General features: G+C 47.7%; 7 protein-coding genes across 7 annotated transcripts; 3 read left to right on the forward strand and 4 right to left on the reverse strand.

Moving 5' to 3' along the window:
• Positions 1-4,157: 4,157 nt before the first annotated feature.
• INS49_004665 (uncharacterized protein) lies at positions 4,158-4,862 on the reverse strand (the record flags this gene model as incomplete). The annotated part of the gene is made up of 3 exons (XM_043165453.1): positions 4,158-4,253; positions 4,300-4,451; positions 4,535-4,862. 3 exons carry the CDS (start codon positions 4,860-4,862, stop codon positions 4,158-4,160), a joined length of 576 nt encoding a protein of 191 aa, XP_043018168.1.
• Positions 4,863-6,944: 2,082 nt separating this feature from the next.
• Positions 6,945-7,268, forward strand: INS49_004666 (uncharacterized protein; the record flags this gene model as incomplete). The annotated part of the gene is made up of 1 exon (XM_043165454.1): positions 6,945-7,268. One exon carries the CDS (start codon positions 6,945-6,947, stop codon positions 7,266-7,268), a length of 324 nt encoding a protein of 107 aa, XP_043018169.1.
• Positions 7,269-8,561: 1,293 nt separating this feature from the next.
• On the forward strand, positions 8,562-9,164 carry INS49_004667 (uncharacterized protein; the record flags this gene model as incomplete). Its single annotated transcript, XM_043165455.1, has 1 exon — positions 8,562-9,164. One exon carries the CDS (start codon positions 8,562-8,564, stop codon positions 9,162-9,164), a length of 603 nt encoding a protein of 200 aa, XP_043018170.1.
• A 341-nt stretch (positions 9,165-9,505) lies between these two features.
• On the reverse strand, positions 9,506-10,430 carry INS49_004668 (uncharacterized protein; the record flags this gene model as incomplete). The annotated part of the gene is made up of 2 exons (XM_043165456.1): positions 9,506-10,076; positions 10,138-10,430. 2 exons carry the CDS (start codon positions 10,428-10,430, stop codon positions 9,506-9,508), a joined length of 864 nt encoding a protein of 287 aa, XP_043018171.1.
• Positions 10,431-10,992: 562 nt separating this feature from the next.
• On the reverse strand, positions 10,993-11,607 carry INS49_004669 (uncharacterized protein; the record flags this gene model as incomplete). Its single annotated transcript, XM_043165457.1, has 3 exons — positions 10,993-10,995; positions 11,092-11,484; positions 11,563-11,607. 3 exons carry the CDS (start codon positions 11,605-11,607, stop codon positions 10,993-10,995), a joined length of 441 nt encoding a protein of 146 aa, XP_043018172.1.
• Positions 11,608-18,022: 6,415 nt separating this feature from the next.
• INS49_004670 (uncharacterized protein) lies at positions 18,023-18,481 on the reverse strand (the record flags this gene model as incomplete). The annotated part of the gene is made up of 1 exon (XM_043165458.1): positions 18,023-18,481. One exon carries the CDS (start codon positions 18,479-18,481, stop codon positions 18,023-18,025), a length of 459 nt encoding a protein of 152 aa, XP_043018173.1.
• Positions 18,482-22,145: 3,664 nt separating this feature from the next.
• On the forward strand, positions 22,146-22,439 carry INS49_004671 (uncharacterized protein; the record flags this gene model as incomplete). The annotated part of the gene is made up of 2 exons (XM_043165459.1): positions 22,146-22,163; positions 22,239-22,439. 2 exons carry the CDS (start codon positions 22,146-22,148, stop codon positions 22,437-22,439), a joined length of 219 nt encoding a protein of 72 aa, XP_043018174.1.
• Positions 22,440-26,073: the final 3,634 nt, after the last annotated feature.

A 26,073-nucleotide genomic window follows, 5' to 3' on the forward strand; every position in this document is an offset into this window, starting at 1 on the left:
AATATAATAATGCAGTCTTTTATCTTTGGTAATGGTAATTATATAATAGGTTGCATTTAAGATTCCATAGCTAGATCTTTTATTTATAAGGGTTGCATTTCTTTATTGTTATTTTAATAGTATGATTAAATAATCATTAACCTAAATATTGCAGCTTTATTTAGCATATTTAAGGTTATATTATAGCTATTTATAGTAATAACCTTATATAAATTCTTTTATCCCTTTTTCTTTCTTTATATATAAACTTTACATTATAGCAAATATTTTATATTAAAGATAAGTTTAATTTTAATATTTAGTATGTTTTATACTTATTATTTAGCTATAGTTTTTTGCAATATCTTTATAACCTTTAAAATAACTTTTATTTGCTTTTATATTAATAGTAATAATGGTAACTTATGCAATACTTATAAGTAAGCGTTAAAAACTAAAAGCATAGGAATTAATTTATTTAATTTAGCAATATTGTTAACAGCTTTTATAGTTATTTATAAAATAGCATCATTATTTATATTATTATATAATTTAATATATAAGATTTTATATATTTATTTAAGGGCTTAATAGTATTTCTTAACTTTTTTAATAAATTAATATGCCTTTATAGGAACTTATTTATATTTAATTCCTATTATTCATGCCTTTAAATAAAATTCTAAGGATATAAAGTTTATTCCTACATTATATTTAATAACATTTAATAGTTCTTGATATATATTAATTTAAAGCATTTATAATATTTACTATATAGTTTTTATAAATATAGATTTTAAGAATTTCGCTTTTTAAAAAGCAATAATTTAATTTATAACGTAAAAAATTAAATATTTGCTTAAATATATTATATTAACTAAGATTTTATAATTAAATTTATAATTATTATATAACGTAAACTTAAAACGCTTAAGCGCAAGTTTGCTTATTTAATAATAATAATATATCTTTTTAATCTTTATTATTACTTATTTATTAATATTTAAATTGCTAGCTTTTTTAAGCATTTAGCATAATTAATTTATTAATAGGTATTTAAAGCAATAATAAAGTTTTCTTATTTCTATCTTTAAAAGGAAATATATAGCATTAATAATTTAATTTAAGAAAAACCATAGGTAACTCCATTTTTTAAGTATTGATATAATAATTATATTATTAAAGGAAACCATTTTATTTATAATATTATTATAATATACTTAAAGCCTATTTATATTTACTAGGTAAAGTAGGAATAGGGTTTATGTTTAAATAATATAAAAGTTAATATAATTAATTAAGGTAGAAACTTTCATTATGCTAAGTAAATTAATAATTATTCTATTATTAAATTTAACTTTAGCTTTTCTTGCAGCGATTATATTAATTTAGTATTTTTAGTTTTTTTATTGCAATATAAGAAATTACTTATATTTAGCTATAAATATTAATAATGCTTTTATATTTAATAGGATTCCTTAAAAATAAGTTTAATTATATTTATTCTTTAAAATAAATTAATTAGCTGCAATAATTATTTTTATTTAAAAGATATTATTTCCTGTGATTTAATATATAAATGCTTTATTAGCTAGGAAATTAATATTTACGTAATAAACCTTTTTATTAAGTCCCATCTTTATAATATAAGTATTGCTATTATAATTATTATTTTAATTGCTATTATAATTATTATTTTAATTCTATTTATCTTTATATTTATAGAATTTATTTTTATTATTTATTTTATATTCCTTAAATTTACTTAAAAAAGTATTAAAATTATTATTATAATTTTTATATTTATATTATATTAAATAGCTTCTTTTTGCTAAATATTGCTTATTAGCTAAATATTTAATTAATTAACATCCTTTCTTTTTATAAATATAATATCTTTTCTTTTAAGGTTATTCTTTTTCTCCTTTATAAGCATTATTACTTTAAGCTTTATAATTAATGCTATAAGATTTTGGCTGCCTAAAGCTTAAATAGCTTAGGTTTAATTAGCCAAACCTTTAATTTCCTTAAAATGCTTAAAACTATAATTATTATCCTCTCTTTAATTTTTAATTATTATATTTACAATTAATATAATATTAATTTAAAACTTTATTTATAATATAAATTATAATTATATAATTAAGCTATATTTTTATTATAAATCTTAAGTTTAAAAATAACTCTTTATATAATTAAGTTAGCTTAAAAAAAGCTATTTTTAGCTTAGGAACTCCTTTATAAGCTTTAATTATTATTATTTTTAAGTTATTTTTTTAATATAATCTTAGCTTAATGCTTATTAATAAAGTTATAGCTTATTAAACATTAAATATAAAACTTTATATAGGTTTTTATTTAAATTTTATATTTTTATTTTTATAAATATTATTATTATTTAATTTATATAATAATGCTAATAATTAAGATTTATATTAAAATATATTTTAATTTTAAGGTATGTTATTATAAATATATTAATTTAATTTATAAAATAAAGATAATAAGCTTTAGCTTAGTTTTTAAGTATTTAAGGAAAAACTATATAAAATTAACTTAATTAAATTTTAATATAATAATAAATATTAAAGAATATCTTTATTTTATTATTTAATAAGTTATATAAATCCTTAGTATATTTATAAAAGTTATTAAAGATTTTTATAAATTATGCTAACTTTATTAAATTTAAGCATTTATTAAAAATATATTATAAGGAAAGAGTTTTATATAAATTATACTTTTTATTTAATAAAGGCATTTTTAAAGTAGCTTAAGGTTATACTAAGTATAGTATATATCTTTAATATAAGCTTTATTTTTATCTTTTTATTAATAATAATAAGCCTTGCTAATTATATTAGTTTTTAATAAATTATATTATTAAGTTTAAGTTTTATAATTACGCGCTTAAAGCTAATAATAGCAATAAATATTACCTTAAGGACTATTCTTTTAATTATTATTATTATTTAAAGCCTACTTATAATGCTTATAAGGGCTATACTTATAATTATTATTTTTAAAGTTATATATAATATTTATTTATATTTAATTTTAAGGTTAATAAGGTATTATAAAGCTTATTATTAATTTATTTTAATCTTTCCTTAGTTTAAACCATAGTAATTAATTATAATGCTATAAATTAATTATTATATCTTATATAAATACCTTGCATTTAAAGAAAAACTTTTAAGCATTATTAATAAAGATTTAGCAATACTTTAAATATTGCTTATATTTATATTATATAATCCTTATAATAAGCAATAAAAAGATTATTATTATAAAGGTTTTATTATATATAGCTTATTAAAGTACTTATTAAGTAAGTAATTAAGTATTTTATTAATGCTTTTTATATAAAAGCTATAAACTATAATTTTAAATTAATATATTTATAATAGGCTAAATTAATTAAAGTTTAAGTAAGCATTTTATTAATTATATACCCTTTAATAAAAACTAATAGCTTTTTAGCATTATTAACTATGCTTATAAGTTTTTATAATAAATATTATAAGGAGTAAGCTATTAATAAAATAAGTAATATTTAAAAGTAAGTTAATAATAATAATTTAATAATAAGTAAGTTATAATTATTAAAAGAAAAAAGTTATTAATTTCTTTAAGCCTTAAAAGCTAAGGCTTTTTTTCATTATTAAATCCTTTTATATTAATTAAAAACATAATATATAATTTACATTTACTTATAACATAGCATTACATTAATTTTAATAATTATAATAATTATAAGCTTTATTTATTTAGCAAAACAAAGCTTTATTAAGTTTTGCTAAGTCTTAAAAAGGATTTAAAAATAGGTTTATTTTTAATAAAGTTTTATGCATAATAAATATATATTTCTTAAATAGCAATAAATATATATATAAATATTATAGGAAATGCTATTTAATTTATTTAATCTTTATAATATTTACTTAGAAAGTTTAATAATATAGGGAGGCTTAAAGAAGCAGTTATTATTATATAGCGCTTATTAATAAGGAAAATATAATTTTTAAGTTAGGGAAATTTTTATAGGGTTGCCTTTTTTATCTTATTAATTTATAATACCTATAATTATTAATTAGTATTAATAGGTCTTTTATACATATAATAATTATATGGGAAGCAATTATGTATTAATATTGTTCTGTTTAAGTTCTGAGAGGCTACGTGCCCCAGAGGGGATAACTAAAGTAGCCTTCCAAGTGACGAGGGTCGTACTTGCCAACACAGATAGCTTCGAGGTTGGCCACGGAGCCGTCCTACTGGAGTCAGTGCAATTCCGGTCCGGCTCTCGCTTTCACTCACGCATGTGATGTGGCCCCATGCAGGGAAGTCACCGAAGACCGTATAACCTAGCATGCGGCAGAGCTGCAGCCCAACATCCTTCTCCAAGGCAGTGGTGAACGGACTAGCCTCGGTGGCGACGTTGTTGGGGTTATACATCATCGACGCCATGTCTGCGTGGCACGGCGAGGGATTACTCAACTGAACAGCTCACACGCCAAGGCACGACGTCGGAGGAACTCGGGAGGAAACTCACATCCAATGATGCTCGACATGGCAGTGTCCATATTCATGTGGGCATTGTATCGGGGTGACCAGAACGGGATGGAGTGATCAGCCAGGCCCTTGGACAGGGCTTTGACGTCGTTCCACAGCTGGCTGATGCTTGCCGTGAAGACCTCGGATTTCTTCATATCGTCCGTGATGAAGTCGGGGTCCTGCTTGTAGATTCCTTTGCGTGCCGCCTGCTGGTCGTCCAGGATGTGAGCGAAGAAGTCCTTGAGTAGGTCGAAGTTCTCGGCCCGCGGGCCCAGGAACCAGGAACCGACCCTGGCGTGCTCGAGTCTGTGGTCCACGTCGGCCATGGTTGTTAGGTGTATCGGGGGGGGGGGGGGTGGAGGGGTGATATGGACTTTGCGTTGGTGTCAATGATGTTACGGAGGTTGGACTGGCGGATGCCTGGATCTGACATCCCTTGATCTGGAAGGGTATGGTACCTGGCTCCGGTATATATGGACGAAGCTCCAGTTATGTAGATCGGCCGTCTCTATGCGTTTGCAATCACTCCGACTCGCGGCAAGCTATCCCACGGTCAATGACCACCTTGTATCACCCGGCACGCAAGTTCTTCTTTCTCAGATCTTGTTGGGAAGCTATTCCACGATTACTGGCCGTATTGTATCACCCGTTATGCAAGTTCTTCTTTTTCAGTTCTTGTTGGGGACTGTTCTCCAGTTCCTGCCTATATTATATCATCCGTCATACAAGCTTTTCTTTTGCAGCGCCATCGCCCGCGCCACAGGGGACCATTCCAATCTCCTTATTGGTTGCGAGTACTCAGCGGGGACCAACGTGGAATGCTGATCTCGGGGGGGTTTCAGCCATGGTAGGAAATCATCATTCTTGTCATTCGCGAAGGCCCGGTCGTCAGCACGGGGAGAATATGTCAAGGGCAAGAATTACCGAGGTGTAGGTAATCTCTGGCAAGTACCAAAAAGACCTTCAAGTAATTGTAGAAACCTATATAGTCAATGTGTAGAACTTGCTTCATTTTAATTTATTCTACAATTCACCAAATATCGAATCACTTACTGTTGAAGGCATTAAATCTAATTAGTATGTTTTAGTTAATCTCCGATGTTTAAAGCCATTATTTAGTTTCAAACATCGTCTAGAAAAAGTCCTTGTTACTCAACACATGCATCGTAGCTCTTACGTACGAGATTCCAATACTTTTCCAGTCATCTGCATCCGCCCGTAGCACATATAGTGTCATACCCCCTTTGTGCATGCTATCACGTCGTTAACTTCACCCGGAAGGGGCACTAAGCCAATCTGTTCCAGCGCTGTTAAACAGGACCTTTGACTGCTGATTACTTCAATGGGCATACTGCCTGTTAGGAAAAGGCGGAGCAGGTCCACGTTCACAAGACAGCTAAAGAATACTGTTGCTTTCTTTGCGTTAGTTATCTGTTTCATGGAGACGGTTTCCTGGGAGTCAGGATTTCTTGAGAATATGTATAAGGGGCATGGATAGTATGGGAATATGAATCCTGAATCCACTTCTAAAAGCTTACTTTTAAGGACTGTTGACTTGGGTTATTAATATCAAAAGTGGTCTCGTTTTTAATTTATATATGTATGCTTCTTAAGCAATATGCATCCAATCCCTTTACATAATAATAAACGCTTAAACACCCAGCGTTAAAAAAAGTATAATATTGATAGCAGTAGGTTTTAAACATAATTATCTATAGCTTGTGGCTAAGAAAACAATGATAGCCTTGTGACAGCCGCACAAACGAGGCTAGCAAGAACCGCTTCTAGCGGCGCCATAGACTAGAACCGTCGATATAAGTAGCCCAAGACTAATCTACCACGGCTTTGCAGGAAAGAGGGCTTTTAAATCAGCGATTGTATCAGAGTAGCCTGCTATAGTACCCCTTCAGTAGTGATGGATATTTATGAACATATGCTTTTGCAGTAGTTTTGCAATCGTCTATATGTGGGTAAACAGAAGGTGGCTCAGTTCTGATACGCAATTAAGGGGCTCGCGTATTACTCCCTCACACCGGCGCTTATTCGTGGCCAATGATACGTGCTGTTCTTCTGGTCTACGTGCTTTGTACGTCCTAGATGACCAGCGTGTTCTGAGGAATATGCTCGGTAGATAGCTTGGGTGTCGAACCCGTCGTCGTCCGGGTCAAAAAAGCAGTCACGGCAATAGATTCCGTCCGGAGACAGAAGTCAGTGGCCCATGGCAACTCGCAGTTGGAGACGTGCTCCTTTTGACCAGCGGCGGGCATGAAGGATCTTTGAGATTATATTCCTCAATCATACGTCTACTCCTACCTTATAATGAGAAAGATGACCCCAGCGTTCAGGGTTACAGCAATGAATCATTGATGAGCTGGATGAACGAGCCTATCTTTGCGGTCTTGCACCATATGGGCATTTCTGCGACGGCGGGCGGGGATGAGACAAACAACACAGGCAAAGACCCCGTGCTCATCAAGATCATTGAGGCTGCGGATGTCGTGGGTACTGGTAGAGCGACAAGGCTGTGCAGGGGTCTCATGCTGCCGCTGGACGCGTTCGACATGGCTCAGCCACTGCATGTATACGGAGTGGAATCTTTTGTCGCTGTTGAGATGCGCAACTGGCTTATGCAGACCCTAAAGGCGGACATCGCTGTCTTTGAGATCTTGGGCGGTTCAACGGCCGAGACCCTAGGCAGGACCGTGGCGGACAAGGTCAGGGCATCGCTATGATGCGCCACAGGGCTCACCACCTGGATAAGAATGTTGTGCTGCCGGAGCAGGAACATAGCACGTCAGCATAGTCTATCACATAAAGACAGGAATGTTCGATTGTCTGTCCAGGACTTTAGAATCGGCTGCTATCCTCGAAGCAGTGGCTGTGGGCGCCAACCATCCCATACACTTCGCTTCCGGCCGAGAGGGCCAGACATAATAGGCCCAGATAGCTCCCCTTCTTCAGAAATATGTTAACAACTCACGCGTTCTTTCTATCTGGACAGGCACATTGTAACCCGGTGACTTTGTTCTCTTCACGATTCGCGGGAGCATTTGTGCCTAGAACTGCGGCCTGCCTACTCGCCGTTTTATCATCTTTCAGAGAATTAATAGTATATGATTTGTTCAACTACTTTCATATTAATAGTATATTTACCCCCTGACCAGTGACTCTAGTAAGCAGTAGAGATGGCTTCTATGCAGTCTTCCAAGCGCACTTACCCCCGAAGTGGCCTGTAGACAGGTCTTGTGGACTGTGGTGTCTGTCTTACTTGTAGGATCGGGCTCCGGCAGTGCATCGGCACTTGAGCACAGCTAGGTGATAATTTGAGGGCACTTAGTGTGGGCGGTTGGGCTTGGGAACTCAGCTGCGGATGATGTTTCACGAAATTGGACAGTGAATTGCTGCTTTTTAGCCTTGACAAATCCGTCTTGCTTGCCTTTCCCGGTGGAACCAAGATGATACATAGAGATTTAGTAAAGAAAAGCCCTTCAAGATGATAGGTTGTATATCAAGAAAGCTAGGCCTCTATAGCTGTAAGTAATCTTTCCAATGGTGAAGTAGGGCTGTTAGGGCTATCCTAAGCTTTTTCTTATACAGTGGGTACCATCCCTGATGTGGGTGCAACTTCCCCGCCACGGGGACGCTGGTGTTGCGACACATTATCCCAGTGTCGCATTCAGGTCTCGACGGCGGCCTGGCGAAACAGGGAACAGGCATCTCGGTCGCGGCCACCGCGATCAAAACCTAGACTAGAGGTCTGGAAAGTGACTCGGGTAAGTCGGCAGTCGCTGCCTGCGACCTCGTCATTGGATGACAATCGAGCTGGAATCCTGGAAGTGAATCCCTTGGCGCACACCACGGCGAAACCTGACGCAGCCAGCAAACTGCGGACGAGCTGCACAACCGTTTGACGCCCAAGGGGGGTACGTCACACTGGCGATTGCGAATTTGTGGCCCTGAACTGCCCAATTCCACTGCCCCAACACAACCAACGATCTCTTTTCCTCGCACCAGGAAACTTCGTGATGGCGGGAGCAAACTCAAGACACCAACCCTCGCGCCGGGACAGGGGCGGCTCGAGGAGGGACCGGGACAGAGATGACTCGATCGACCTGATGCCGTACGACGACGAACCTCGCGGCCGCGACAAGCGACCGGCGCCGCCCTCCCGGCGGTCGACCTACAACGACGGCGACGGGTCTGCAGAGTACTACGACGACGAGGATCGCTACTACGCACCACGGTCCTCGGACCACAAGTCCAGGAAGCAAGGCCGGGGCGGTCGGAGGCCTCACAGCGAGCCGCGGTCCCGGTCGACGACGCGGGGCGGCAGCCATGACGACCGCAGGGACCGGGACCACTCGGTGGACAATAAGAAGAAGCGCAACCAGATGATAAAGGCCGGGCTGTCGGCTGCGGCCTTCGAGGCGTTCCGGCAGAAGAATCGGCCGGGGGACTGGGTAGGCGAGAAGGGCGTCAGGGTCGCGACCGCGGCGATCAGCGCCGCGGTGATTGACGCTGGGATCGACAAGAACCCGAACCACGGTGCTATGGGGAATATACTGAAATCGACGATCGGTGGTCTTGTGTTTGACAAGATTGCGAATGGGGGGAAGGGGAAACGATAGATTGACGCGAGGGAGATGCAGCCTATTTAGGTCAAATGCTGAAAAAGTCACGACAGCTGACGCTGGGAAATTAGGCAGCATTACGAGAAGGAGGCCTGGCCGGCTGGGCTTGGATGACCGCGGTGTCAGGTCACAGGAGAAAGACTGAAGCGGATGAACAACTCTGATACCACAAGGATGAGGGGATACGGAACAAGATTTGATTCCCGTTTCTTCAACATTTCCCGAACTTGCAGATAGAGATCGCTTAATAAAACTGATCAGCTGCCAATTTCGAATATAATGCTTCAATCAACCTCAAGTCACTAGTCTTGATCAGACACAGGACAAACCTCCGCCTTTCAGTCCCAAAAACAAACGGCTCGAATCTCGATACTCTCCCTGACCGGCAAGTCCTCCGTCCCAGGGATCTCAAACGCCGTATGCGGACACCTCCATCCCGGCACGTCCCGCTTCGTATCATAGTTCCTAAACACAACGAGCTCGTCAGGCTGCATCTCATGCATGTAGTACCAATCGTGCCGGTCCTCCGTCGCGCCATGGGACATGACATAGTTGCCCGACCTGACACCGCTCGGCTTGAACTGGCGGGCCCGGATCTGGTAGTCCAAGCCCGGGACGGTGGACGCGTCGGCGACGGCGAGGGGGTCGCGCTGCACGGTCTTGAGGGGCCGCCAGGCGTTGACCAAGGCAAACCGGGACGAGGTCTCGAAGCGCCCCGCGATCTCGGCGGGGAACTTGAGCTCTTTTAACGTCCCTTGAATGTCCTCGGGGCGTGCGGCGTAGTCCACGTGCGGGTGGCCCGATGCAGCGGCCAGCCAGCGGCCCAGAGGGTCCAGCTTGCCCTTGGACACTGGCTCGTTGCACTGCCGGATGCAGTGGTTGAATATGTGGACGGTCGAGGCGCCGGTCCTGGCAGACCCGGTGTAAGCATAACAGGGTGTGTAGGACAGGCTCCATGTCGTTGGCTTACAGCTGTTTTATGACTTCATCGACTTCTGGGTACCACTGCGTCTTGATAGTCTCATCATCCTCGGTGCTTCTGTGCTTGCTAGGAAGCTTGACAAACTTGAACCCATTCCTATCGAGCTCAAATTGATCTTCCATGCCGCGTATATCGCGAATCGTCATCTTCCGGGTGAAGTCATCGCTTACTCCTAGATATCGAGGCTTCCATTCCTCGGTTGTGATGACTTTTCCAGTGGCTGGAAAATAGTTGATGTCAGCAAGGACATCGTACGCTGCACATTTACCGTTTAAGTCCATGGTGTCTCTGATACCACGGATACCAACTCAGAGGCATGAGAGGAAAAGCAGGGGGAGTTTCGGTGGTTCGGCGTCCCAGAGTATATTCTACGCACTCCAACGTGGCACGTGATTGTCTTGGAGACTCATCGTTTGGAGGGACTTTCCGGTCATCCTTCTCTCACAGTGTTGCGGGAAAGTGAGGGGGGACCTCTGGGCAAACTTTAAGGTCAGTTTAGTGAGTAAGCATCGATCTGACCGAGCCAACAGATAACGTCGATTTGGGTAGGAATTACAGTATTGCGGTAGAAGGCTGCGTTTGACCGATCGAGGATGCGAACACACGGTTGGAAAACAAGATGTTAGCTCATTCTACAATTAATCATATCAGCGCCGAGCACTCTCATTTGACACCATTACAAAGGTATAGCCAGAACAAGTCGTGGCCCCCATGGCTAGCAATTCGCATGTCTTCATCTTAATCCCGACCCAATGTGCGATTACAATCGAAGCATCTTTGACACACTTTGAACTTGATCAACACTCCTTGCATCCTTTCAAACAAGAAAGAACCAAAACCGCATCACTGTCCCCGCAGAATGAGCTCCCCTCGTGTTTTCCACTTCTCGCACTACATCTGCACCAGAACAGCGATCCCACCCGCCAAAACACCCATGCCTACCGCAGCGGTCGGCGCACAACCGACACCTCCAGTGCTGCTGCTTGTAGCGGACGAAGATGCAGACGTCGAGTTGACAGCCGATTGAGCGGCCTGCAGCGCAGCAGAGGCGCTGCTGACATTGGCTGCGACCTGGCTGAGCTGGGACTGGATGGACGTAGAAGCGGCGGCGTCGGCGGTCGAGAGCTGGAGGCCCAGTGAGGACGTGGCAGAGGCTGCCGAAGCCGTGAGGTTTGCGAACCGGCTACTGAATTCTCTAATGACGGATGACTCGAGATAGCTGGGCGCTGCCGCGATGGCTGAAGTGAAACTGCTTATCTCGTCGATCAAATCACGGGGCTCTAGCTCGATGGCGGGAGCTGAGGGTATCTCGGGTTTCTGGACTGTGCCGTCGGCCTGTCCGCATCCTTGCATAAGTATTCGGTGCAGCATGTGTGGAAATAGCAAGGAAAATCGTTGGACCTTGGAACTTACTGCGACAATGGAGACAAGTACAAGAAGAGAGATGAAGAACTGCATGTTGATGATGGGGTTGGGAGAGACAAGTTCCAGGCAAAGTGAGGATGGGGACGATACTCAAACCGACAGCCAACTGGAATGGTTTGACCAACAGGTTCAGTGTGTTCCCAAAATGTTGTAGGAAGGCTTGAAAATTTGGGTGTCGAGGATTCGGGTTGGAGATGGCTTTTATATCTGTGAAGATAAATGAACGTCCCTTCGCGCCTCCCAACAACCAACCACCGGTCAACAATCATGTGGCAGGTGCATTTATAACAAGGCACAACCGCGTGGCTGCGGCCATGAGCCGTGCCATGTACATAGCGAGCCTTGGTTTTCCGCCTTCGGGCCACAGAACACAATACAGCAACTCGTGGCACAGTTCGTAACACGACACGTGGAGGCGTGGGATTGTTTGCTTTCTGGCACAGATGAATATCATTGGTATCACAGCATGGTTGCCTTGGCCCAGCCTCACCAAGTCTTACGCAAACATGGGCCACAAGTCCAAATTGCTTGATTCAAATAAACAATTGAAGGGCTGGGTGAGTCTTTGGCGAGGCAAAAAGACAGAAGTATTCGGCCTAGGCTTTTCCATCAAGCCAACTGCCGTCGCACAGTCTGCTACCGCACAAAACATTTCCTGCTCGCACGTGAGCTGCCTTGCCAGGTTAGAGGCAACGTTGCATCTATTTGGCGCAGTGTACAATCATAGGGGTAGAAAGCGGCACCTGGAAGCAGCAACAGAGCCCCGGGAAGTCAGCAGTACTTTGGACCCGTCAGCGAACTGGCCCTTTCGCAGATCTCGACAGCGGATAGATGACGATCTGGGACGGATGACGTTTTATCGAGTGAGGAGAACATCTTTCAGGAAAAGGTATTTCCACATAGACAACATTCATGAGGTTTAAGTGGTCTCGTTTTTAATTTGTACGTATATGCTTCTCAAGCAATATGCATCCAGTCCCTTCATATAGTAATAAATGCTTAAACACCCAGCATTAAAAAAGCAATATAATATTAATAATAATAGGTTTTAAGTATAATTATTTATAGCTTATGGCTAAGAAAATAATGATAGCCTTATAATAGCTATATAAATAAGGCTAATAAGAACTGCTTTTAGCGGCGCGATAAATTAAAATCATTAATATAACTAGCTTAAGATTAATAATTAGGTAATTAATTATATAATAAAAATTAAAATAAGTTTTATAAAATAAATCTTATTAATATAATCTTAATTTCTTTTTATTTATACATTATTATATTATACGCTTTTAAAATTAACCTTTATTAAATAAGCCATTATTATAGGTAACATTTAATCTTAAAGCTAACTTTAATAAAAATTAAAATAAAAACAAACTTTTCTTAATAATTATTTATAATCATTTTATTAAGTTATTATAAAACTTTTAAAAATAGTAAATATAATATTTATAATGAAATAAATAATATAAAGAAATATAACTGGTTATATTATATTATTTTAAATTTACTTTTTTATTAATAATACTTAAAAGATGCTTTAAAGAATTAAAAAATAATTAAGAATTAAGGGCAAAAAGGGGGGTTTTAAGATTTCTTTACTAAAGGATTATTAATGAGTATATTAAGCTATTTGCGACTTTATATAAAAGCTTAGGGGTAAGGAATAGTTGGAAAGGTAAGCAAATAGCAGATAGATTAATGAATAGTTGATTTAAAAAAACATAGTGTGGCCGAAGCCTCATGAGGTTTAAACACGCGTTCATCGCTTGTTACTCGACATGAATGACACGTCTTTACTGAGAAACTAGGCGCGCCTCGCATTTTGCAGGGCATACGTTACACCCGCTGCAGCGCGCCGTCGCATAGGCAGCCTGCTCGGCTTCTGCATTCATGCGTGGGGTCTACTCTTCAAACTATTGAAGATTTTGAGACACAGGGCGGCAGAGTCTGCGGGGCGTGTAGGACTCATCATGTAAACTTGAACGTCGATCGTGACACGGACTTGTGCTTCAAGGAGGCCCAGTACCCTGCTGTGGACCGGAGAAACATGATGCGATCAGACGTGGACCCTCATGCGTTCCAAGGTAATGCTGTTGGTCATGTCCTCGCCATTCCACACTTGGTAGTTTGAGAGCGTAAGATTTACCTGGTAACCCGGTGCAACATAGATAGTGTACAACTCCCTCCAACAGGGCCTACCCTTCCGCGCGGCAAGAGCAGCACCCAGTCCCTTGCGCGATACGCTCTGAAGATTCAGACCTCCAGACGTTGGTCACGCCACAAGTGAATCTTAGTAGATCACTTGTTAAAAGGCTCAGTAGTCCATAACTCCCTCCAACAACCAAGCCGTGCCTTATACAAGCGATTTTCAATTCAGTATCTGGCACGATATGGATCAGAGCTGCATGCAAGCTTACAAATCATAATTCACGCTGCAAAAAGCTGCATACATCCATTAGAAGCTTGGCCCAAGGATCTCGTCGTGGGTCGTCGACCCTGAGCTTGGGACAAGTGCTGATCCATGCCTGATCATCTACAATTTGGAAACTAAGACGACTATGGGTCTTGTTTGCGATTTTCTGTGGGCCAAGACACTCCACGCGATTCACATCACAATGTCACACTGATCTCACAATAGAGTTGCAATGTACCAAACTTCACCCGGGAGCGGCGGGGCGATCGGTACCACGTGGCCTCCAACCAGAGCTGAAGGGGCGTTTACAATGTTTCAGCTATGCATCCGGATGCATGATCTAAGCAATTTATTATGAGCTTTTCAATGGGCTGCTGAGAGCACTTGGCCAACCGTTTTCTGTCTGCCAGTCGAGTCTAGAGGAGCCTTGATGGTGCAGTGTGACGGTCGTGGTCAACTCGAAGTGGGACCACCGCCTTGGGTGCCTGCAATCGGATCGCAAGATGTCCGGCCCGACGTTGAGATGAGACATTACCGATGTGGCAATGTTGCGAGGCATTGTGGTTGAGCTGCAAATTCAAGGGTTGGGTACGCGATGAAGAGAAGCTTAACAGACTTGATTTTTTGTTGACAATATTGGTTATGGCCGGGACTGGTCCCAAAAACCTGAAACTATTGTTGGGATACAGATCAATACCCGATCAACGAGGGAATTGACTTTAAAGTTGTTCGCTTAAGTGTCGAGGCGGCAATACGTTGCGCACTGCAGCATAAGGTAGCCAGTCATTGGATGTATCAATGTCCATAGTAAGACCTAGCCACGTTCTAGCCACTTCTACATCAGCTTTTCGATTTCAATGTCAAGGCGGTCAAGGTCAAGGCGGTCAGAAGTAACCGCCGACATCACGGACAATGCATCATGCTAAGGCTTTGACAGGCAGGTGGTCGTAAAGCACGAGCCACAGCTGTTCTCGTTCTTCTAAATTGCGCAGCTGCTGGATCACAAAACCTCCTCCTCCTGTAATTGAACCCGATCAGCAGCTGGATAGATCCGGCAATAATTTCGAGGCTCATAATCTGTTGCCCTCTGACTCGTCCCTAGGGCCGTTGAAACCCCCTTAGGTGCCTCCTGGGCAGGAATAGGTTCGAGTGCTGCAAGGATGACCGCGGCACCAGCCTTGTTCATGTGCAGCGCATCGCCTTGTTGGGCGGTGTTGTGCGCAGCGCAATGTCGGGGAACGGGCTGGCACGCCATCATCTGCCGCCCCATCCGTACATCAGAAGATGGCACTGACGAGGTCGTACTGTGTGGCAGACGTCATCACCGGAAGAGCCTCCCGGACGCTGCCAAGCCTCCACCTCGTGGCCTCGGCGATGCAACGGCAGAGGCAAGGCACACCGAATGCGGCAGGCTCGGGCCTGGTCTTGCATTAGCCCACACGTGGTTGCTGGGATGAAACTTGATCACCTGCAGCGAGTGGACGGCGGAACCAAGAGGGCACGCACTTTAGGTAAGAATAAAATCGGCGCCCGCCCTGCGCTTCGAACCTAGTTCGCGAACACAAGGCCCGGGGGAAGGGGGGGGGGGGGCATTCTACCACGAGGAACCACGCCACATGCGCATGAAGCCATCGTGCGCCCTCGTGGGACCCCCACACGCTAGACCTCGATCCGTACCGGCCTCGTCGCCCGCTACTGCAGGCTGAGGGAACCGCGCGGGGGCCGGGGCATCAGATGACACGGGGCCCAGATCTGCGGATCAAATTGCCGGCATGCCACCATCAGCACCGGGGAAGGGCGCGTGGCGCCGCCGGGCTCGGTGGAGGTTGCACCCGGCATTTACGCCGTGCCTGAAGCGTGCGAATCAGATGCCTGTCCCGTCGAGTCTTTTTTCTTGCTGCGAACCCTGGGCCGATGTTAGGCTTTTGGGCAAGATGACCATCGCGATAACATGCAAAGCCCGCGCCCACGTGCATGAACTGGTGTTGTCTTCGGCAGTTGTTTCTTGCGACGATATCCTCAGGGAACCTTCTCGCCTAGCACTATTCTTGCTTCTGATCGACTGCAGAAACAAAACGTCTCGGCTCTCCTCTTATTTTTGGCACGACGTGACCGTGTGTCCAATCCTGTGCATTGGCCGATCGACATCCAGTGTTGAGTGTGGACTGCCGGGCAATTCTATCCTCAAGTCTTCGAAGGCGATAGGTCTGGGCCTCGAAGGTTCAAGAACTCCGCAGCTTTCATTGACTCCTTCACGGCAAAGCATCGCTGTCTAGTTCTGGCAATTTTCGTGGATCAAAACCAGATTCACGCACTTGCGTCAGCTCGGTCTGTCTCAACGCAGCAATTGGCTGTATGTATGTTCACGAAGCTATCGACGAATCCTGCTGGCCATTTGCTATGAGCGTCTGCGCTCAACACACTACTGTAGTCACAGCTACGATCTTCTATCAGGACATCATATATGGCCTCCGATCATTCAGCCAGCGGAGGCTAACCTGCAAGATCCACCTCATTCTTACCTCGCTTCGTAGGGCTGAGTGAAGTGATCTGTCGTCTCAGCACGAGCCTCCCAGCATCTACTTTGTGGATGCCCAAGCCCAGTCCAAGCCTAGCCACTGCAACGGTAAAGAGCCCACGGCAAGCTGGGCGTAGATTGATCCTCGATGTCATGTTTGAGGGCCTGGAACGACAAAGGCGCGCCGGGCCAGAGTCACAGAAGTGCCACATCTGCACAGATTCGTCCGAGCTGTCGTATTAGAAAACCCTCCGCGCGAGGTGAAACTCGCCCAAAGCAGCACTCGCCATGAGCCACCCTCACCCATCGGGGTCTGCCACAACGACCGTCGCCCAGACAGGTCAAATCGTGAGACTGACAGCCGAAGAGGAGGACCCCCCTCTCCCCCTCCTCTGCCCCCACCAAGGTGCAGAACTCGAACCCCTGCCGGGATGAAATGGAAGGATACGATGGGGCGTCTAGTGGATCTAGATCCACACAAGTGAATCATGACACCTGCAAGACACCGCTGCGCATGCCTGGCATGCCGCAGCGAGTGGGGCCCGGGCGTCCAAGAACGGAATGGTTTTTCGAAATCCTGCTCGAGCAAATGACCGTCTGGGGGATATCATGCTCGCGTCGAGCTCGGCCCGCCTTTTGACAGGTCCTCCGGCCTACGCAAAGGGGAAGGAGGGCGTCCTGAACGGGCGTCTCCGGGCGGACGTGTTTGCATCATGCCCCAATTCCAGTAAACGGTTCGTTCGAATCTGGCAGCCGTCACCGGCATTCTACACGTGTGCCATCTCGATCGCTTGGTCCCGTGGGTCTTTCCGGCTGTGCTCTCTCCACGGACTTGTGACCTGTCGCGGCCACCCAAGCCGACAAGCTCTCGCGTGCTGTTTCGATAGGGACTCAGACGAGTAAAAGACTGAGGCACGACTCCCCACAGGAACTGATCTATACGTAGACCGGAGGAGGGCCCGGGAGGCGGGGTCGCGGGGGCTCGGGACTCTGACTTCTCAGCAGTTTCACCCTGAACTTCGTTGCACACGGTTCGCGCTGGCTGTGAGCATACCACGGTTGACGTGAGTAATCCGTGTCGAACGGCGTTACCCATCACCCTAGCGTTTCCGGGAGTCGGTCGCTCTTCACTGAAGCCGCCTAGGCGAGGGCGGCTCGGCGGGCAAGACGCCATCAAGGTACGAAGTCGCCGGAGGGTCCGAAGTTTATTTCTGACAAACTTGGTGATAGGTCAGTAGTCTCCAGGCGGTCAGAATGTGGGAGAGCCTTTGGGACCAACGGTAAGGCCGAAGACAAATCAGCAGCCGCGAATTCAGCCATCCCAGTCTTCAGCACAGCAAACCAATATTGTGTATTGCTATCAGACTGGGCCACATGCCGTTCCGACCGCTCCAGACGGCCGGCTCGCCAGTCAGTCTGCCTGTAATTATTGCTCAAGGCGCCAAAAAGGTTGCCTTCGGTACGCGCTCACCGCTTGCTGCCTGGGCCACGAGATAGTTCGGCGCCGTCCCTCAGCCGGCTCCGTGATGGGGACCCTTCTGGTCAGGCCGGTCCCACTGCCTCGCAGATTGCCGACCGCCGGAGATAGACTGTCCTTTGTAAGAATTTCCATAATGTAGAGGAACAAGCCGTGGTCGAAAAAGTTTTCCTCGGTTAAATCTCATAGCCTGTTTGATCAGCTCGGTGACGAATGCGAGCTTCGTCAGGAGTGGAGGCGCGATCAACCGTGCCATGTTCCAAGTCCCGCTCGCCATCTGGACTCCCCCCATGAGGCTGTCCAGTCCAGCCAGCCCAGCCAGGCGTTGGGCTGCAGCTTCAGCCCTTTTCCGGCGGATCTTCCTGGAGTCGACCTGGAGCCCATTCCACGGTTCGCTACGCAGCTCGAACACCGTGCCACAACATGTGGGCGCCCGCGCGAAGATGGCCTGCTCAGTGGCAAAGGCGTGCCCGAAACGCGAAGAGGGCGTCATGCCTGGGGGGCGGCGAAAGCCGCTGTCAAACCCACATTGGGCAATACTGAGCCACTCGCTTCCTCGGGATTCGCATCGCAAGGTTTTTGGCAGATGTCGTTGCCGAACCAGAGACGTCGCGAGAGAAGGATCAGGATGCTTCTCGCCCTGCGCTGCGGACCATAGTGCGTGCTCCATCGACCAGGGATACGCCTGCGCCCGGATGCATGGTCGCGGGACTTGGCCCCTCCTCCCTCCCGGCTTCCAGAAGCCTGGGTTGCCCTCGACTCATACGCAAGCGACGCCGACGCATCAATTGGCTTTCGCAAGCCGCTGTGGGCACGGTTCTCCAGCAGTACCTGCCGGCCCAAAAAAACACGAAGCTTTGGCAAAATGCAAAATTGCAAATAGCCTCGAGGACGTGTTCATCGCCGAGGGTGGACGAGTCGTGAAACAATTTCGTGGCCCAATGTATTCAGTACACACCCGTGCTCTGGGCGGGCGATGCCATTATTCAGGGCCCCAAGACGATCCTCAGACTCAGGCCGGCCCCCTCAATCATGACCCCAGGCCCCCTCATTTCCTGTTCTCGGAGCAGCCATCTTCTGCCGGCCAGGCACGGTGAGCTAGCGGCGTGGCTTCGGTGAGGTCGACAAGACCGGCATGTTACCTCGTTATCAGAGGCTGACTCGATCTTCACTCAGCAGTTCGTGTGTTGCTAGCGAGCGAGTAGTGTTTCTCCCCCCCCTCGGGCATAAAAAAACCGTCGGTATTGGTGTTTTCCCCCGCGCTTGGGGGGCCTAGACCAAGACTCGGAGGTGATCGCCGCCATGCCTTCACCGGTGTGGATATCATCATGTGGTTCACTGGGACGGAGGAACGGAGGGATTCGCACGAAGGCAGTCAGACTCACCGACCGAAAACTCGGTAGTACCCACTTATTGTAGTGTAGGCTCAGCTCTCGCGACTCATCCCCAAGACAGGCTATCACAAAGGCGCCGGCAAAGTCAAATCGACGGGTGGGCCTCATATGGCAAAAGTATACACATCCACCATATTTTGCCCTGCCGAGGGCAAGAGGGCAAATGGCAAAGGGCACTGGGTACAGGGCAAATTATTGTACATTGTACACACAGCACAGTGGCGCCAGTTACCCAGCTGCTCTCTCACGCTGGGGGAGAGACCAGGAATCAGGCAGTCCTGGCAGTTCAGGCAAAGACCCGGCTCTCGCGCTATCTTTGGCAGGCTTCGGACGGATGACTGCGTGGCGCCCAGGGTCCTTCGTACAGGCTGCAGCACATTTGGTGAGGGCCACCACGTGTCTGACCAGGTCCCTGTCAATGTTTCGTCTGGTCGGTGTCGGGTCTAGGCTGGATCTCCTGGCAGTCGTGGTCTAGCTCAGGGGTGGGAGGGAATGGCCTACTTGCTGTATACATCATCCGGTCCTCTTCTAGCGGAACCCAGGCCTGGCAGAATGGATCTGCACTCGCGCGCGCCCTCTCAGTGGCCGCGGTGGCGGCTGAAATCAGCGCCGTCATTGCGGGTTTGTCGCCTCTACCGCAGCAATAATTCATGTTGGGCACCTGGTAGCCTTGCTGACCTGGCAGCAGACGCGGCTCGACGCCGTTCGTAGCACTGCACGCACCGGTTCAGGCGACAAGTGATCTACGACCCGCGCTCAGATCTGAGACTGCCCTCAGGCCGAGGGCTGGCAGAAAACCGGAGCCAGACGCCCAGGGCACTTGCAAATCATTCGTCAGCGGCCCTCCAATTCAGGGTCCCAATCCCACAGTGCCTGGCAAAGTATGTGCATGGACAGAGCCACGCAGACTGGAGGGATAGAACTTGAACCTTCGTTCACGTGCGAGCCTCTCCCATGCGGCCTGATTTTCCACGGCCGGGCACAAAAGCTACTGCGTTTCACCGAGCTCTTGGCGTGGCCACAGCACAGATTGCGGCCCTGGTTCTTCTCGCCTCTGAGCGGCAAAACATGAGCAGGCTTCCTGTAACGTTGTCACCACTGTGTGCCCCCTGGTCACTGGTCAGAGGTCGAATGACTCTCGCAGGAAGTCAATGCCCGCGAAGCTCGAAAGCGAGACTGAACAAGCCTTTTTCAGCGTGCCGCGGGCAATTCTGGAGGCAGTGCCAGTGAGGGACACGTTTACGGCAGGGAGAGATATCGCACGCACTTTTCCCCCTACCCGAATCTGACGAGACAAAATACTGCGTGTTTGTCTGGAATGGGCATCATCTCCCATCCATCCGTATTCGGCTGGCCCTATGGGAGGCCGGGTTCCCCACCACGAACAGTGATAGGTGCCCGCTAGCAGATGCCATAGCCACATGCAGGACACGCCGGCTCTCCCAGCTGTCCACTAACGCAGCATTCTGCATCGTGCTTATTTCCGTCTGGTCGAATTGCACCTGGGGGATAGGCTTCGATGCAAAACAGACGCGACGGCCGGGTTGTGCGGGATCATACAGTAGCTGCCAGTCGAGTCTTGCTGTCCGCAGGATGCGACCACTCATCAAGTGGCTTGAGAGAAACGCTTCGCTGGGCCCTCTGGCCTGTCCGGTCTCTTGTTGCGCGACGATCCTGGAGGCGGCAAATTGCTCCCAAATTCGCGTGTGCCTGTTCGCGGCCTGAACCCCCTCGGATCAAAGGTGGCACTGATCACCGTAAGGGGTCGATGGCATCAAGACAGTCAGTCAGTCAGACTGCTGTACTCGCCCTTCTCAGACATGCCCAGTCAGTACCGGCAACTCACCCGAACACCGCTCTCCGATATTGCACTTGTCAAATCCGATCGCCAGGTGGGATGTCCTGGAAGTACTTTGTACTGTGCCACACCCTCCCACACCCTCGCCAGTCACCCCGGGCACCACCCACCCACACGCTCACTCACACACTCACACACTCACATTCCCTCACCGTTTCCGCATCTCTCCCGCCAGCAGCACAACGGCCCAGGCGGGCAAGGTGTGGAGCGCCATCCCACCACACTCCCACCTGCCAGAAGGGCCCCCTGTCCCAGGATTTTATCTCCGTTCTGACCCATCCCTGTCCTGGCCCGCAGGAAAACGCACCCTGGCCAGCCCTGAACGTCAGGCCCGCCCCTGCGCGAGCTGTACCGCCCTGTCCTAGCGAACCACTCCTCGAATTCTTCTCGCAAGAATGACGATTGGACACGACAACAAGGTTCATGGGTTTCTCCCTTGTTCCAATATAAATGCCTTTTTCGACATGCAAAATGCTGCATGAAGCCTATCCCGTCCCCCCTCCTTGCTCTCCGTAGCCCCCATCCCGCATCCTCACATCTTGACAAGGACCCATCGAAAACGCTTTTCCCGGCCCTCTCTGGTGCTTGAAGCTTAAATACAACCTCGACTCCCTCTTTTGACCCTCGGTCCGCTTGTTTCGACCGCATCACGCCTCACTCACTATATCATATATAAGAAGCATCTCCCTGCGATCGTGACAACATACGCTTGGCCTCCTGCTCGTCTGCCTCAACAACTAGTCTGGCTCCCCGCCGCCAACGCCACCGCTGATATATCTCGCCGTCGACACCACGCAGGAGCAAGGCTCGACCCGCCACTGAGTCTTGCTCTTGTCTGCACAGGCCTGACTTCGCCCGCCGGACCTGCAAACCCGCCACTCGTTTCCCGTTGACATCGTGTCGACATGTGTGAATACAACAAAGTAAGACCTGGCCCGGAGACCAGCCCTTTCCTCACCACGACGTTCAAGATCCCACAGGCTGACAGACATGTCCAGATAGAGTATTCCTGTGGTCACTGGCATGGCCAGGCTGCCGTCTGGTGTCCCACATACACCCGGACCCACCGCCGCTGCCCGCCACAGTTCACTCACTACGAGTACCGCTCGTGGGAGGTCTGCTCCCACTGCAAGCCGCCCACCTACACGCCCTGGGAGTTCATGATCAACCGCCGGAACCAGCCCGCCCACTGCCTATGATGAAGGCCCCCCCTCGGCCTTCGCTGCAGCAGTTTGATTATCCAACGATGGACACACCGGTCCCCACAACTCCACGCGTCAGCAGATCACCAGGTCAGTCCTCAAACGAGAAAGCAACGAGCTTGTGAAAATCGCCCAAAAAAGGAATCCCCCAGTCGCTCCCACGGCCGTGTTCGAGCTACTTCTGCTCCGCGAGTGGTAACGCGGCATTTGGCATGGGTGGGGCTGGACCATGACCAGAACGAGGATGGATGCGCGAGGCACATCGCGGACGGGATACCCACATGCCCTGAATCGACATGATGTGGGGATGGGAAACTGCCGAGACCGACGCAAACCAACGGCACAGTCAGCCAGCTAGCCAGCCAGCCAGCCAGCCAGCCAGCCAGCCAGCCAGCCAGCCAGCCGCGGCAACGATCGAGCGACCACCACCACGACAAGAACAAAAAAGGCACTCGAGAAAGGGAAAACCCGAACGCCACGATGGAAACGCAACCTTTGGGCCCGGCCCCTGGCGACGCGACCTGCAACGCCCGGGGCATGGAAATTCCGTATCTGATCTGGCGGGACTCCCCGGCTTCACACCTCACATCCGTCCATCCATCCATCCATCCATCCATCCACCCACCCTTGAACCAATTTTCTGGTGTTGCACACAATGGAGAAGGGAGGGAGGCAACCCACAAGTTGGCCCATGCCGACCCCCCCCCCCCCAACTCACTTCCCCCGAAGGAAAGAAGAAGAAAAAAAACACAACCCTCCTCAGGCGCCTACCGTTCAATAAGCCACCCACCCACCCACCGGGAACCGCCTCGACACAAGAGAAAGGGTGTGGCATAGCACGGCAGCAAACAGACAAGGGGGGGTGGGGCGCCCTTGAGCCTCGCAGCCACCTGGTGGCCCTGCTTGGCGTGGCTGCAGCCACGTTCAGGAACCCGTTTGGTGGGTTTTGGGCTGAATAAGGGTGCGCGCGCGCGCGCGCGTGTGTGCGGGATGGGCCTGTGTCTTGCAGTAGTATTCCCACACTCTACAGCTCGTACACGCAGCACTTGTGCTGAACCCTTTTTATTTTTTTTTTCTTCTTCGTCGTCCTCCTTTGCTGGAGTGTGTGGGGCCCATTCTGCGGCCTCGGCGAGAATCATTTCGAGGCGCAGAAAGGAGGGGGGGGGGGCAGGTGTTACATGAAAAGGATCAAAAAGCTTCCCGGGAGAAAGAAGAAGAGGTCCACATCGAGACGTCATCTCCCTTTTCTTAGCCCCCTGGTTGTTTTTTCTTTTCTTTTCGGTCTCAGCCGTAATCGGTTTCTTGTTTTCTTTCACCGTTTTTCTTGTGTCACTATTGCATTGCGAGCATCTAGCGATTGGTGTTCAACAGCTTTTGGAATGGGGGAGGGGGGCTGAGCAGATGAGCATTGGATTGACATTGGGAATCTTTTTGTACTTGGTGTTTGTATGGTCGGCGCTTGTCCAGGACGGTCTCTCTTCTAGATACCACACGAACAGCAATATGAATCACTTCAAACACTTCACATGCTCACATCTCATTTCTCGCCCCATGATGACCGACATGAGCTGTAACGAGGTGTCACTCGCACTTGTGTTGTTGCCGGGCACCACCGCCGTCAGCATTGCCGAGGCCGAGGCGAGCTGGAGCTGCTGGTGCGTGTGTGTGCCAGCACTTAGTCACTTAGACGCGAACACAGCCGGTGGCTGGCATTCCCACAAGGAGATTTGCAACGCCATGCCTTCCTGCCGTACGACGCCCTTCCCGCGAGTAGCACAGCCAGCAAATCAACCCGGGGAGGGGCGCTCGCCCGCGGTACATCTGCGGGATATTGTGTCACCTTACTCGACGGGATGGGGGCGTACAGCAGTGCCTGAGGCGTGCGGAGGGTGGGTTGCATTGACTACAAGGCAGTTCCTGACTGGCTCGACCCGGCCGAGAGTGAAAAAGCAAAGCGAGCTCCTCCCGTCAACCGAATTTCCAGATCTCCCCTCGTACCGTGTAGCGCGGCCCCTGAGAGGGGGGGGGGCAGACACTACCTTATCAAACCCCAATTGTGGGCTTGGCCGTGTAAACCTTAAATTCGAATCCATGTCGCGTGACGGCCATTCCAGCACGTAGGTAGTAGTATTTGTTGTGTTTTTTGTGCACACATGTGCACACATGTATTGTGTAGCGCCCGTGGCTCGGGATTTTCAGGCACGCCGTCACCGTCGCACGTGTAATCTGCCGTCGCTTTGGGCGGGTAAAGCAGGGCACACACCGCGGCGTGGTAGGTCCCATGGGGTCTGGAGGCAAAATAGACGCCCACACCCACTCCCACATGCGCTGCAGTCGCTATACGCATCACGCTGGGGCCGTGGCCGGGCGTTTGCGCCTTCGCTGCCCAACATGTGTGCGTTTTTTTTTTTTTTTCCTTTTTTATACCACGTTGACAGTCACACTCGGATTACTAGAGGATTGACACTCCACTTCTACATAAATCTCACTACGCGCGGCTGAACAACAGGTAAGCTCGAGGCCTGATGAGCTGGCAGGTTGCCAGCCGAGTCATACTGTGTGTGATGATAAGCGTAATCGTTTTTCCTCAGCACAGCCCAGACAGCCCCCACCGGGGGAACCAACCACCTTAGCGAGCTGCCACACCCTGGGCCGACACATGCTTTGCACCTGACAGGAGCGTGGCCGGTGCCAGGCACATGCTCTTATGTGCGGTAGACTATGGACTGCGATTGCATTATGTACGTGGGATGCACGTGTTGGCTGCAATGTAACGCCGGGTTTGTCAGGCCCTCACACAGGCACCCAGCGATGGGCGTGAAACACGTACGCTCATGTTAGATCATGTAGGCTACCGTGTGTACAAAGGTGACAGAGGGCCGGACAGAGTTACCGCCCCGCCCTGAAGTCACCCCCCCCCCCAGCCCAGCTCGGCTCCTGCGCGGTTTTCTATCCAAAACACCTCATTCTTCAGACCGCTCTCCCACGGGCAAAAGAGGAAATCACCACGTGGGCGGAGCACCACCTAGGCACAAGACTGAGGTGCTCGCTTGGGCTGAGACTTGGGCTTGTGCGTCGGCTTAGGCTTCGGACATCGGAGGGCTCGCTGGCGTTCGCCCCCTAGGGCAGCTGTCACCAGTCAAACATCCGTGCCCTCAGTCGGATCGGGCTGGCTCTGCGAGGATAATCCCGATGTCCGCGCAGTGATGTCGGAAATCTTGTTCAGGCCATGCCCAATCCCGTCTCCCAAGTTTTGCTTTGGGCATTCCGTCACCAATGGCAGAGGGCAAAACCTTGATGCCCTTTTCGCCCTCGTCCAATGTCCAGCAGCCGATACTGTTGCAAGTCTTCCGTCGTGTGCTCCTCCTTCCTCCTCCTCCCCTCCACCTCCACCCCCTCCTCCGAGATTTCACCATACCCTGTTGCACCTCGATTGGCTTTCCGACCCTCGGAACGCGGTATCAGAAGACGCACTTGCGCACGCTCTTCCCGCGGCGGCCCACAGAGTTCCGCACATCCCTCCGCTGATTGACGATTATCAGATTAGAGTTTGCAGCGGGCAGGAAACTTGCCCACATGCCACAGTAGCACAGGGCCTACGCTGTCGTGCCTCCTACGGCCTCCGGCCTAG

Source organism: Diaporthe citri, assembly GCF_014595645.1.
Source record: "Diaporthe citri strain NFHF-8-4 chromosome Unknown scaffold_12, whole genome shotgun sequence".
Classification (NCBI taxonomy): domain Eukaryota; kingdom Fungi; phylum Ascomycota; class Sordariomycetes; order Diaporthales; family Diaporthaceae; genus Diaporthe; species Diaporthe citri.